The following is a 12,378-nucleotide window of genomic DNA, read 5'->3' on the forward strand; positions in this document are numbered from 1 at the left end:
TTTTTCTTGGTGTTATTGAAATATTGAACTAATCTTTGCTTTTATCTGTTTCTCCCGCTTCCCTCCTCCTCCTCCTTCTCCTCCTCCTCCTCCTCCTCCTCCTCCTCCTTCTCCTCCTCCTCCTCCTCCTCCTCCTCCTCCTCCTCCAGAACCTTCGCGCCCTGGCCCTCGGGATCTTCAACTGGGGCATCTACCTCGGCTACGGTCTGTCTTACGCCGTCGGGAACTTCGTGACGGAAGCGGACATCGGTGGCCTGGTGAGAGAGAGAGAGAGAGAGAGAGAGAGAGAGAGAGAGAGAGAGAGAGAGAGAGAGAGAGAGAGAGAGAGAGAGAGAGAGAGAGAGAGAGAGAGAGAGAGAGAGAGAGAGATTGATAGATAGATAGATAGATAAAGATAGAGGCAGAAATTTAAAGTCTTGATGCCTGTTTATTGAAGCATCTCATTGATTTAAAGCCTCTTGCAGACTCCTTATGTTCCTATGTTCTTGTTCAACCCAGCCTTAACCATAGGGCTGTGTGGTCTGGGCATCTATGTGACTCTATGTAATCCTCTCTCCCTCCCTCTCTCTCTCTAGGGGTGGCGTTGGTCGTACATCATCACAGGAATCATGGGGGTGGTCGCTACCCTCCTGGCGCTCATCATCATCAGAGACCCACCGAGAGGAATGCAAGCTAAGAAGGAGGAGGAGGAGGAGGAGAAGGCAGGAAAGAAGGATGAAGTGATAGGAGGAGGAGAAGAAGGAAGTGTTGAAGGTGATGTTAAGACCTCCTCGTCTTCTGCCTCCTTCCCTCCCGCCTCCTCCTCCGAAGCTCTCACGGACAGAAAGCCCGGATTCAAGGAGGTACTGCGGTCACTCCTGAAGCCGCCTGTCGTGTGCCTCGCCTTCGCCGCCTGCCTCAGACACACCGGTGAGAGAGAGAGATGTGCTGGGAAACTTCAAATCTTACTGGTGGATGCTGGGAAAAGGGTTAAATCTTACTGGTGGATGCTGGGAAAAGGGTTAAATCTTACTGGTGGATGCTGGGAAAAGGGTTAAATCTTACTGGTGGATGCTGGGAAAAGGGTTAAATCTTACTGGTGGATGCTGGGAAAAGGGTTAAATCTTACTGGTGGATGCTGGGAAAAGGGTTAAATCTTACTGACATTACAATAAGCCCCTTCTCTCTCCCTGCTATCTCATCAATAGGGTTAAATCTTACCAGTGGAGGTTGAAAAAGAGTTGAATCCTACAGTCAGATGCTGGGAAAAGGGTCAGATCTTACTTGTGGATGTTGGAAAAGGGTTAAATCTCACTAACATTACTATAAACCTCTTCTCTCTCCCTGCTATCTCATTAGTAGGGTTAAATCTTACCAGTGGAGGCTGAAAATGAGTTAAATCCTACTGTTAGATGCTGTGAAAAAAGTTAAATCTTACTGGTGGATGCTGGGAAAGGATAAATCTTACTGGTGGATGCTGGGAAAGGATAAATCTACTGGTGGATGCTGGGAAAGGATAAATCTTACTGGTGGATGCTGGGAAAGGATAAATCTTACTGGTGGATGCTGGGAAAAGATAAATCTTACTGATGGATGCTGGGAAAGGATAAATCTTACTGGTGGATGCTGGGAAAGGATAAATCTTACTGGTGGATGCTGGGAAAGGATAAATCTTACTGGTGTTATTATCCCTTTCTCTCTCTCCCTCTCAGCCGGCTTTTCGTGGGCGTACAACACACAGCTCTACTTCCTCACCTACTACCCGGACTTCAATTTGGGCCTCTGGGTGACGGCTTGTTCCATCATCGGTGGCTCTCTGGGCGTGGCTGTCGGGGGCTTCGTGTCTGACCGGCTGGTGAAGAGACTGGGGCTTCGCGCGAGACTCTACGTGCTAGCTGGCAGTCAGGTATATAGTAGTAGTAGTAGTAGTAGTAGTAGTGACGGAATTTATATTAACTCGCGAAAAAGAGATAAATAGAAAAGTAATAAGTAAGAATAAGTAATAACTGAGAGAAAGACAGGAGAAAAAAGTTGAAAAAGGGTTTAAAAAGGAAAATGTAAATAAAGAAAGGAAATATATTAATAGAAAACAACCTTCCTTTTTCTGTAATGGTAGTGGTAACAGTGATTGTGGTGGTAGTAGTAATAACAGCAGTAGCAGCAGTAGTAGTAGTAGTAGTAGTAGTAGTGACGGAATTTACATTAACACAAGCGAAAAAGAGATAAATGATAAATAGAGAAGTAATAAGTAAGAATAAGTAATAATTGAGAGAAAAACAGGAGAAAAAAAGTTGAAAGAGGGTTTAAAAAGGAAAATATAAAGAAAGAATGGAAGGATATTAATAGAAAACAACCTTCCTTTTTCTGTAATCATAGTGGTAGTAGTAGTAGTAGTAGTAGTAGTAGTAGTAGTAGTAGTAGTTCTAAAGTCTGTAACCGTAACATACCTTCTCTCTCTCTCTCTCTCTCTCTCTCTCTCTCTCTCTCTCTCTCTCTCTCTCTCTCTCTCTCTCTCTCTCTCTCTCTCTCTCTCTCTCTCTCTCTCTCTCTCTCTCTCTCTCTCTCTCTTTCTCTCTCTCTCTCTCTCTCTCTCTCTCTCTCTCTCTCTCTCTCTCTCTCTCTCTCTCTCTCTCTCTCTCTCTCTCTCTCTCTCTCTCTCTCTCTCTCTCTCTCTCTCTCTTCCTTCCATTTTTCCTTGCCCTTTTCCATCTCTTCCTCCTCCTTCTTAATGTTCTTCCTCCTCCTCCTCCTCCTCCTTCTCTTCCATCTGCAATCATCTTTCTCCTTCTCTCTCTATCTATTTATCTATCTCTGTAGCTCATCGCCACGCCCTTCGCTGCCGGTGTCCTGTACTTCCCCCCGCCCGGAGCCTTCTTCAGCCTGCTCGGGGCCTACATCTTCGGTAAGGCTGGTCGGTTCTGTCAGACGCTTCCACCCCTCTCATCAACATTTCCAAAGGCCAAAAAGGAGATCAGTCAAATTCTTACGAGTAGTGTTTTAGGTTCACGGTACAGAAGAAGGGTCAGACTACCACCAGGGCCATAAAACTACCCCTGGAAATGGCCACAACTCCTGCGAAAGCCTTGTCAAATATCAGGCCCGGATTAAACTTGCATTGGGCCCTACGCCACCCACAGTTTTGGGCCCCCTCCCCCTTGAATAAATTAGGCAAGATCTGGACAATTTCATATTTTATTGAACCATCAGAATGAATTAATGATACAATATATTTAATACAGAATGTCATGATCTTTATTTTCTTTATATTCTATATTAGCAGCATACATACCATACTTATGTACATAGGTAACTATAGCAGCTACACCAATGCCCGTTTTCTTGATTTCTCTTGTGAAAACCGTTCAATTATGGTTTCAAATGTCATTGAGGAGGTGACATCATTTTCATTTGACATAACAGACAAAGCATTCAGTCGTTTTTGAGTCATTGTTGAACGAAATCTGTTTTTGATCAAAGACAGTTTGGAAAATGAACGTTCACCTTCGCAGACTGTGACTGGTAATGTTAAGAACAGTCGCAGAGCAGTTGAAACATTGGAAAATGTTGACTCTACAACTGGATCCTTCCTTAAGTATTTTAACAGGACATGAGGATCACGATCCAACTTCAAATGGGTTACAAATTCTGAGAATGTTACAAATTCATTCTCGCAGTGGGGTTCCAAGTCATTGATGTATTTTTTCACCAAGCTGGATACATCAACTCTCAGCTGTGTAGTATCATTCTCCCTCAATGACTTGATAAAGGCAAAGTCGTCAGATATCTCGTGATAAGCCTGGCGACGTTGAGCTAAACTTGCATGTAACTTGTCGATGATGACAACAAAACTCTGTACAGGGAATTTTTGTGCATCTTGAAGATCTGCATCAGGTTCAGCAGAATCATCAGCTTGACGCCGCCGTCTTCTCTTCCGTACCTTTTCCGATTCATATACTTGCTGAACATTTTCCATGAGATTTTTTGCATCGTTCTCCAGTTCATCAAATTGACCACGAAGCTCAGCAACAAAACTTTCAAGTGATAGAAACAATGATACAGCCATGTTGATATCAATATTTGTGCTTTGGAGAAGAGTACTAGCTTTCTGAAAGCGCTGGAGGATCTTGTTCCAAAGAACACACATAAATGCATTTTCAAGAAGGCACATATTCTCTGCAAAAACTGATGCAGCAAGTCGAGCATCTCCCTTTAGTTCCTCATTGTCTGCAATTTCATTTAACATACCATGGATGCTAGAGTAGTAGTTTAAGTGCAGTGCTTTCACGGATTCAGAAAGGAAATGCCAACGTGTGGAAGATAATGTTTTTAGGGTTAGAATTCTACCTTTTTCATTAGGTGACAATCCCTTTGTTAGTAAATTCCAGCGCTTTGTTGATCTGACTGAATATTCATATAATTCCTGCACAAGTTCAAAGAAATTGCAAGTACTGTTGACTTGTGTTGCCAACACAAACAAGTTTTCACTATTTTATTTTATCTTTTTTTTTTTTCGATCATCAGTCCAACGAAGCATACTCATCTCCCTGAGGCTTCAGGCATTTTCGGGATTTCCATTATGTGGGGCCCAATTATGGGTTGGATCTATCAGGTTTTGTGGGCCCCTCAGTGCTGGGGCCCTACGCCATGGCGTACTTGGCGTATAGGATAATCCGGCCCTGTCAAATATGTGCTTTAAGGTTCACGGTACAGAAGAAGGGTCAGACTATCACCAGGGCCACAAAACTACCCCTGGAAATGGCCACAACTCCTGCGAAAGCCTTGTCAAATGTGTGCTTGGGCGATGAAATGTTTAAGAGTGCGACCCTCCGTGCTTAGTGGGTCGTGTGCTGGGGTCGTTGTTGTTATAGTATTGTTTGTTAGTACTGTCGCCTGTTTCCTTGTATTGGTGTGTCTTCTACTTCTTCGTGTTCTTGTTCTTGCCTTTGGTTATTCTTGTTTTGCTTCTTCCTTCCTTCTTTTCTTTGATCTTTATTTTCTATGTAAATCTATGTAAATCTCTGTGTCCCATTCTCCCTTCATCCTCCTCTTTCTCCCCGTAGCTGAAATGTGGCTCGGAGTGCTGTTCGCAGTGCTGCTGGAGCTGGTGCCGGGCAAGGTGCAGTCCACGGCCCTCGCTGTCTTCCTCTTCGTCATGAACAACGTCGGGGGAAACCTGCCTGTCGTGGTGGACCCGCTCACGAATCTCCTCAGCTACCGCACGGCCCTTCTCATTATGTACCCCGGCTGTTACCTGGCTAGTGAGTATTACGACTGACGGACTGACTGATGGATAGGTAGATTAGTAGATAGGTAGAGTGAGTGAGTGATTGACTGACACACTGACTGATAGATAGGTAGATGAGTGGACAGGTAGAGTGAGTGAGTTACTGACTGACATAATGATTGATGGGTTGACTGATTGATAGGTAGGAAAGAATGTAAATAAGTGAACAGATTGAAAGATAAAGAGACAGACAGGTAGGTTGGTAGAGTGAGTGGGTGATTGACTGACATACTGACTGATGGGTTGACTGGTTGATAGGGAGGAAAGAATGTAAATAAGTGAATAGATTAAAAAATAGACAGACAGAGGGACAGGTAAGCAGGTATTGGAAGTAGATAGGTAGAGTGAGTGGGTGATTGACTGACATATGATTGATGGGTTGACTGGTTGATAGGTAGAAAGGAATGTGAATAAGTGAACAGATTGAGAGATAGACAGAGGGACAGGTAAGCACGTATTGGGAGGGGGACTGCAGCATTCTCTCTCTCTCTCTCTCTCTCTCTCTCTCTCTCTCTCTCTCTCTCTCTCTCTCTCTCTCTCTCTCTCTCTCTCTCTCTCTCTCTCTCTCTCTCTCTCTCTCTCTCTCTCTCCCTTTCTCTCATTCTGCCTTCCCTTCTCTGTGCCCTATTCTCTTATTCTCCCTTTCTCTGTGTTCCATTCTCCCATTTCTCTCATTCTCTTCCTTCCTCTCATTCCCTGTCTCCCTTTCTGTGTTCCTTTCATTCTCTCTCCCTTTCTCTTCCCTTCTCTATGCCCCATTCTCTTATTCTCTCCCTTTCTCTTTGTCCCATTCTCCCTTTTCGCTCATTCCCTGTCTCCTTTTATGTGACCCATTTTCTCATCCTCTGTCTCTCTCTCCCTCTCTCCAGGCTCCGTCGTGTTCTTCCTAACGAGTTTTCTACTACGTGAAGACACACCCAAGAAATGAAGAAGAGAAAGAAAGAAAACAAGAAAACAAATGTAAAGAGGAGAGAAGGAAAGACAGGTCCCATACGTGTTTTCCTCATGAACTAAAACACCTGCAGTTGACCCTTTACACCTTACGTCCTTCTAAGGTTATGTCAGGTCAAAAGAGGTCAAGATCTATTACAATAAGAGGGTAAAGCTGTGATAGATGTAGTTTTAGCGGAGTGAGTATATTTTCATCAGTCTATCGCTATCTTTCTATCTATTTTTCTATCTATCTCTCAATATGATAGTCTTATTTGATACCTCTAATGTTTTTGTAGTATTTGATCCTTCTAGTCTTGGTGCATAAACGATTTGAATACTTAAAAGAGGATTCGGATCGGGAGGAGACCTTGTATAGTTGTTGTTGTTTTTTTATAGTATCTCTCAGTATCACAAATCTTGGTAGTATTTTGTTTATTATTATCGTTATTATTCTCATTATTGTTAGTAGTGGTGGTAGTAGTTGTCGTGGTTTTGTAGTAGTAGTAGTAGTAGTAGTAGCAGCCTTATAGTAGGTAGACGGTAGTATATGTTGTTGTTTTATTTTATTTATTAGTTTTATTATTGTTGAGGGAGATTTTAAAACATTTGATACGTTTTATTTATAACAGACAACCCGTTATATGGTGAATGATGTATTATTTATTTTTTGTTTATATTCCAATTCCTTATACATGACTTTCTATAACTTCTTTTTTCACTCTATCTCTCTCTCTTAAATTGTCTCTGTTTCCATCCCCCTTTCGTTGTTTCCCTTCCTTGCCGTTCAAAGCTTTCGTTGGTGCATTAAAATCTACTTCCCCAACGAGGAGAAACTATAATAAAGATCTACACTTGAGCCATTTTGATAATCCTTAGACATGTGTGGCTGAAGTTGGTGCTCTCAGACGTTTACCCCTCTCACATCAGCCATTTCCAGAATCCAAAGAGATCAATCGGGTTCTAATGAGTGTTCTCTAACAGGTCCACGGTACAGAGGAAGGGTCAAACTACCACCAGGGTCATTAAATTACCCCTGGAATCAAATGCCCACAACTCCTACGAAAGTCTTGTTAAATGTGTGTGTGCTTGGGCGCCGGAATGTTTTAAGAGTACGGCCTTCAGTGATGTCCTCGAGGCACTGCACGAGGCGAAGACCGAGGAGCAGGTGTTCTGAGGCTTGCTGAGTGGTACAAGAACTATTATTATTGTTGCGCCCCCCCCAAAAAAAAAATCTCTAGCAACACCGGGCAGGCAGGCGGTGTAGCTAAACAAGGTCGAGACCCTTCAGCAGGAGCACCACACACCCGGGCCGCACACCGCAGAGGGGAGGCAAAGCAAGGCACAAGAAAACTCACGGTAAACACTGGTTTCGGTTTATTGACAGGTTCCAAGCACCGTGCACTAGTCCTCTGGGCATAAGCACAATATATCCAAGCACATGGAGTGACGGAGGACACAACACAGCAGGCACGCACAGGGTGGTAGGTAGCCTACACACCAAGGAGACCATAGAGTATAGACTAGTCTCCTTGGCACACACCCACACTGCACACCCCCGTCACTCCTCACTCGTCTCCTCTCTCAAGCAGTGTTGACACCATTTATTTTTTTGGAAATCTGAGCTGAATGAAAAAAAAAATCTGTAGAAGTTTGCAGATCCTAAATTGTCTATATAGGCTATTATTGGTATGGAATCGAAGAGTTTTTATATATTTTCCAGTAATCATAGCAGTTAACCCAAGAGAGTCTTGGCCCCGTTCACACTGTCCCGACTCTACGCAGGGTCGGCTTCTGGGATGCGAGCCACGTGGGAGGAGGAGGGTAGCGGCCACACAGGCGATGAAGACGTCCTCCAGACTGTCGCCAGGCTGACGATGTTCTCCCTCGGGCAGTGTGACACGCTCCCGCAGGCAGGCCAGCTGACGACGGTTCTCGGCGTACTTCCACAGCGCTTCCCACCACGGCTGTGGGGCGCCGAGCCCCGCTGGAGGAGTGCGGGGTGAAGCTCAGCGCCCCACAGCCGTGGTGGGATGCGCTGTGGAAGTACGCCGAGAACCGTCGTCAGCTGGCCTGCCTGCGGGAGCGTGTCACACTGCCCGAGGGAGAACATCGTCAGCCTGGCGACAGTCTGGAGGACATCTTCATCGCCTGTGTGGCCGCCGCCCTCCTCCTCCCCGTGGCCTGCTGGCTCTACGCCGCCACCAAGCCCCGCGTCGCCGGCGGTGACGCCAGGAGTGCCCCTGTCGTCTCTACTACGGACGGCACGGGGGCCTCTACGGCCGCCGCTGGCATTCACGTCTGGGAGAGTGCGAGCGGCTGTACGAGCTGGCAGAGGGCGTCTGCCATGCCGCCGCTGGAGGTGCCGCTCAGCCCCGAGGTGTCCTTCACCGTCACCCTGGATGACTGGGCCATGCCTGCATGGTTCACGCCGGAGCACCGCCAGCTCCTGCACATCCTGGTGTTGCGGGAAGGCCGCGGCTGGAAGGAGCGGTCCCTCTCCGGCAAGATAGATGCTGCCTGCCTGGAGACGCGGTTCCGCGACACGGTCCAGCGCTTCCTCACGCACTGGGGGCAGAATGTTCCCTCAGGGTGAGCCGGAGGCTGACGGGCGGCGATCCTCCCCTGTACACGATGGGCTCATTTCACTACCTATCTCTAGCCCGATCGTTTCTTCCTTGAGGAAATTTCTCTTTACTCGTTATTATCTTCTTTCTCTCTTTGTCTCTCGTAATAAGTGTCTTGCAGAATCATGGGATGTCGTTGGAATGACTGTGTGTCAAACCGGCGACTACTCCATGAGAATGACTCGACATATCAACCCGCATAGTTTGTCAACAACTCCGGCAATACGGGCACGCTTGGCGATCGTGTCGGTGAGGAAGGCCGTACTTTAAACACCCATTTTTCTCCAGCGGTGGCGATCGCCAGTCTTGGCGACCGAAAGTGATCGCCCGCGCTAACACTCCCAAAGCCTGCTAGATGTAGCACCGTGTCGACTAAAAAGCGCGGGAAATTTGTATGGTGCATATTCATCCTTCGCATACATTATATGCTGAGTACCCGCTTTGGGTACATCAGGGTCTCCTTCGACAAAATTTATCAAAAACATGACGGTAATTACTATTTTTCGTTTCGAAATATGTACAAAAACAAAATATGAGGAATATATACATATATATGAAAAGGGCCTCTGACCCCGCACCTGGGGAAAGGAATAAGGGAAAAAAGTAGGAATCGTTCCGACGAATGATCATGAATGTGGGTGTGGCATGGGTGTGGGTGGGTGGATATAAAGACAACGGCTGCACTGAGATTAGCGCCTCACCCAGTCCTCAGTGGCCTAGGGATTAGCGAGTGAAGAAAATTTATTAAGCCCTCGAGAAAAGAATGTGTGTGTACATGTGTGTGTGTGTGTGTGTGTGTGTGTGTGTGTGTGTGTGTGTGTGTGTGTGTATACGTGTGTGTGTGTGTGTGTGTGTGTGTGTGTGTGTGTGTGTACATGTGTGTGTGTGTGTGTGTGTGTGTGTGTACATGTGTGTGTGTGTGTGTGTGTGTGTGTGTGTGTGTGTGTGTGTACATGTGTGTGTGTGTGTGTGTGTGTGTGTGTGTGTGTGTGTGTGTGTGTGTGTGTGTGTGTGTGTGTGTGTGTGTGTGTGTGTGTGTGTGTGTGTGTGTGTGTGTGTGTGTGTGTGTGTGTGTGTGTGTGTGTGTGTACATGTGTGTGTGTGTGTGTGTGTGTGTGTGTGTGTGTGTGTGTGTGTGTGTGTGTGTGTGTGTGTGTGTGTGTGTGTGTGTGTGTGTGTGTGTGTGTGTGTGTGTGTGTGTGTGTGTGTGTGTGTGTGTGTGTGTGTGTGTGTGTGTGTGTGCTGGATCCTGGAATGACTGATTAGGGCAGTGGTTCCCAACCTTTTTTTCAGGCGACCCCAATCATGCGCCTCTAGACATTACCGCGACCCCCAGGAAAAGTACTTAGCGACCCCAGGGTTGGGAAAGGGGGGATAAGGAGAATTTGAGGGTGTGACAGTAAACACGCGATTTCTTGTACCCGCTAATCCCTTCCGAGGGATAATTCCGACAGGGTGCGCCCATGACCTCTGTGCAGCTGTTCACCTGCCAGCACGTATACATGCTCGTCACCAAATGATTGAAATCAGTCACTTTACAATCTTCATTGTGTAGTGTGCACCATGGCGTCCTGTTCGGAGACTTCTGCTTCCCGATCATCTCCCTTATCCTCAGTTGATAAGGAGATGCTGGTCGACCTCATCAAGGAGTTTATTGAGGTCATCAATGACAAGGAAACAAAGTTTTATGCCGTTAACAAGAAGGCAGCGGCGTGGCAGGAGGTAGCCAGGAGGTTCAATGACATGACTGGCAACAGGAAGACGCCGCAGCAAGTCAGAAAAATATGGGACAACATCAGGAGCAAGTAAGTAACATTGATTATAGTATCTAGTCATATATTGGATGTTCGCATCCGCTTCCGCATCCTCGGGTTATCCGCATAATTTTTCACATCCGCATGTGATGAAATAAACATCCGAATCCGCACCCGCATCCGCACCACATACCAGAGAGCATACTTTTGGCGCAGTATGCCCCCCTTCCCAATTTTAACGGCAGAGAGCATACTTTTGGCGCAGTATGCCCCCCTTCCCAATTTTAACGGCAGAGAGCATACTTTTGGCGCAGTATGCCCCCTCATCCCCCCATTTTAACGGCAGAGAGCATACTTTTGGCGCAGTATGCCCCCCATCCCCCCATTTTAACGGCAGAGAGCATACTTTTGGCGCAGTATGCCCCCTCATCCCCCCATTTTAACGGCAGAGAGCATACTTTTGGCGCAGTATGCCCCCCTTCCCCCGTTTAACGGCAGAGAGCATACTTTTGGCGCAGTATGCCCCCATCCCCATTTTAACGGCAGAGAGCATACTTTTGGCGCAGTATGCCCCCCTCCCCAATTTTAACGGCAGAGAGCATACTTTTGGCGCAGTATGCCCCATCCCCCATTTAACGGCAGAGAGCATACTTTTGGCGCAGTATGCCCCTTCCCAATTTAACGGCAGAGAGCATACTTTTGGCGCAGTATGCCCCATCCCCCATTTTAACGGCAGAGAGCATACTTTTGGCGCAGTATGCCCCATCCCCATTTTAACGGCAGAGAGCATACTTTTGGCGCAGTATGCCCCCATCCCCATTTTAACGGCAGAGAGCATACTTTTGGCGCAGTATGCCCCCCTTCCCAATTTTAACGGCAGAGAGCATACTTTTGGCGCAGTATGCCCCCCATACCATTTTAACGGCAGAGAGCATACTTTTGGAGCAGTATGCCCCCATCCCCCATTTTAACGGCAGAGAGCATACTTTTGGCGCAGTATGCCCCCCTCCCCATTTTAACGGCAGAGAGCATACTTTTGGCGCAGTATGCCCCCTCATCCCATTTTAACGGCAGAGAGCATACTTTTGGCGCAGTATGCCCCCTCATCCCATTTTAACGGCAGAGAGCATACTTTTGGCGCAGTATGCCGCCGTCCCCAATATTAAAGGCAGAGCATACTTTTGGCAGTATGCCCCATCCCCATTTTAACGGCAGAGAGCATACTTTTGGCGCAGTATGCCCCATCCCCCCATTTTAACGGCAGAGAGCATACTTTTGGCGCAGTATGCCCCCCATCCCCCCATTTTAACGGCAGAGAGCATACTTTTGGCGCAGTATGCCCCCCAGCCCCCCAATTTAACGGCAGAGAGCATACTTTTGGCGCAGTATGCCCCCTCCCCATTTTAACGGCAGAGAGCATACTTTGGGCGCAGTATGCCCCCCATCCCCATTTTAACGGCAGAGCATACTTTTGCAGTATGCCCCATCCCCATTTTAACTTCAGAGAGCATACTTTTGGCGCAGTATGCCCCCTCATCCCATTTTAACGGCAGAGAGCATACTTTTGGCGCAGTATGCCCCCCTCCCCCCATTTTAACGGCAGAGAGCATACTTTTGGCGCAGTATGCCCCCCTCCCCCCATTTTAACGGCAGAGAGCATACTTTTGGCGTATAGCTATACATACATATATATACATACATACATATATACATACATATTTGGTATCAAAAGAAAGCAAATTAAATGTATTATTCATAAATGGGAAGAAATAGGGTTGAATACTAAATAAAAAAAAATAACATG

The 12,378-nt window shown here is 46.6% G+C and overlaps 1 protein-coding gene across 5 annotated transcripts in view; it reads left to right on the plus strand.

The window, feature by feature from the left end:
- LOC126993440 (sphingosine-1-phosphate transporter SPNS2-like) overlaps positions 1 to 6,361 on the plus strand; it is a 22,956-nt gene extending 16,595 nt beyond the window's left edge. For all 5 annotated transcript variants that reach the window (XM_050852567.1, XM_050852591.1, XM_050852600.1 and 2 more), the window contains exons 6-11: positions 150 to 257; positions 576 to 909; positions 1,692 to 1,885; positions 2,797 to 2,881; positions 5,040 to 5,237; positions 6,133 to 6,361. In XM_050852567.1, coding sequence (XP_050708524.1) covers positions 150 to 257; positions 576 to 909; positions 1,692 to 1,885; positions 2,797 to 2,881; positions 5,040 to 5,237; positions 6,133 to 6,191 — 978 coding nt within the window. In that variant the 3' untranslated portion in view covers positions 6,192 to 6,361. The remainder of the gene's footprint in view (positions 1 to 149; positions 258 to 575; positions 910 to 1,691; positions 1,886 to 2,796; positions 2,882 to 5,039; positions 5,238 to 6,132) is intronic.
- Positions 6,362 to 12,378: the final 6,017 nt, after the last annotated feature.

Source organism: Eriocheir sinensis, chromosome 7 (assembly GCF_024679095.1).
Source record: "Eriocheir sinensis breed Jianghai 21 chromosome 7, ASM2467909v1, whole genome shotgun sequence".
Lineage (NCBI taxonomy): Eukaryota > Metazoa > Arthropoda > Malacostraca > Decapoda > Varunidae > Eriocheir > Eriocheir sinensis.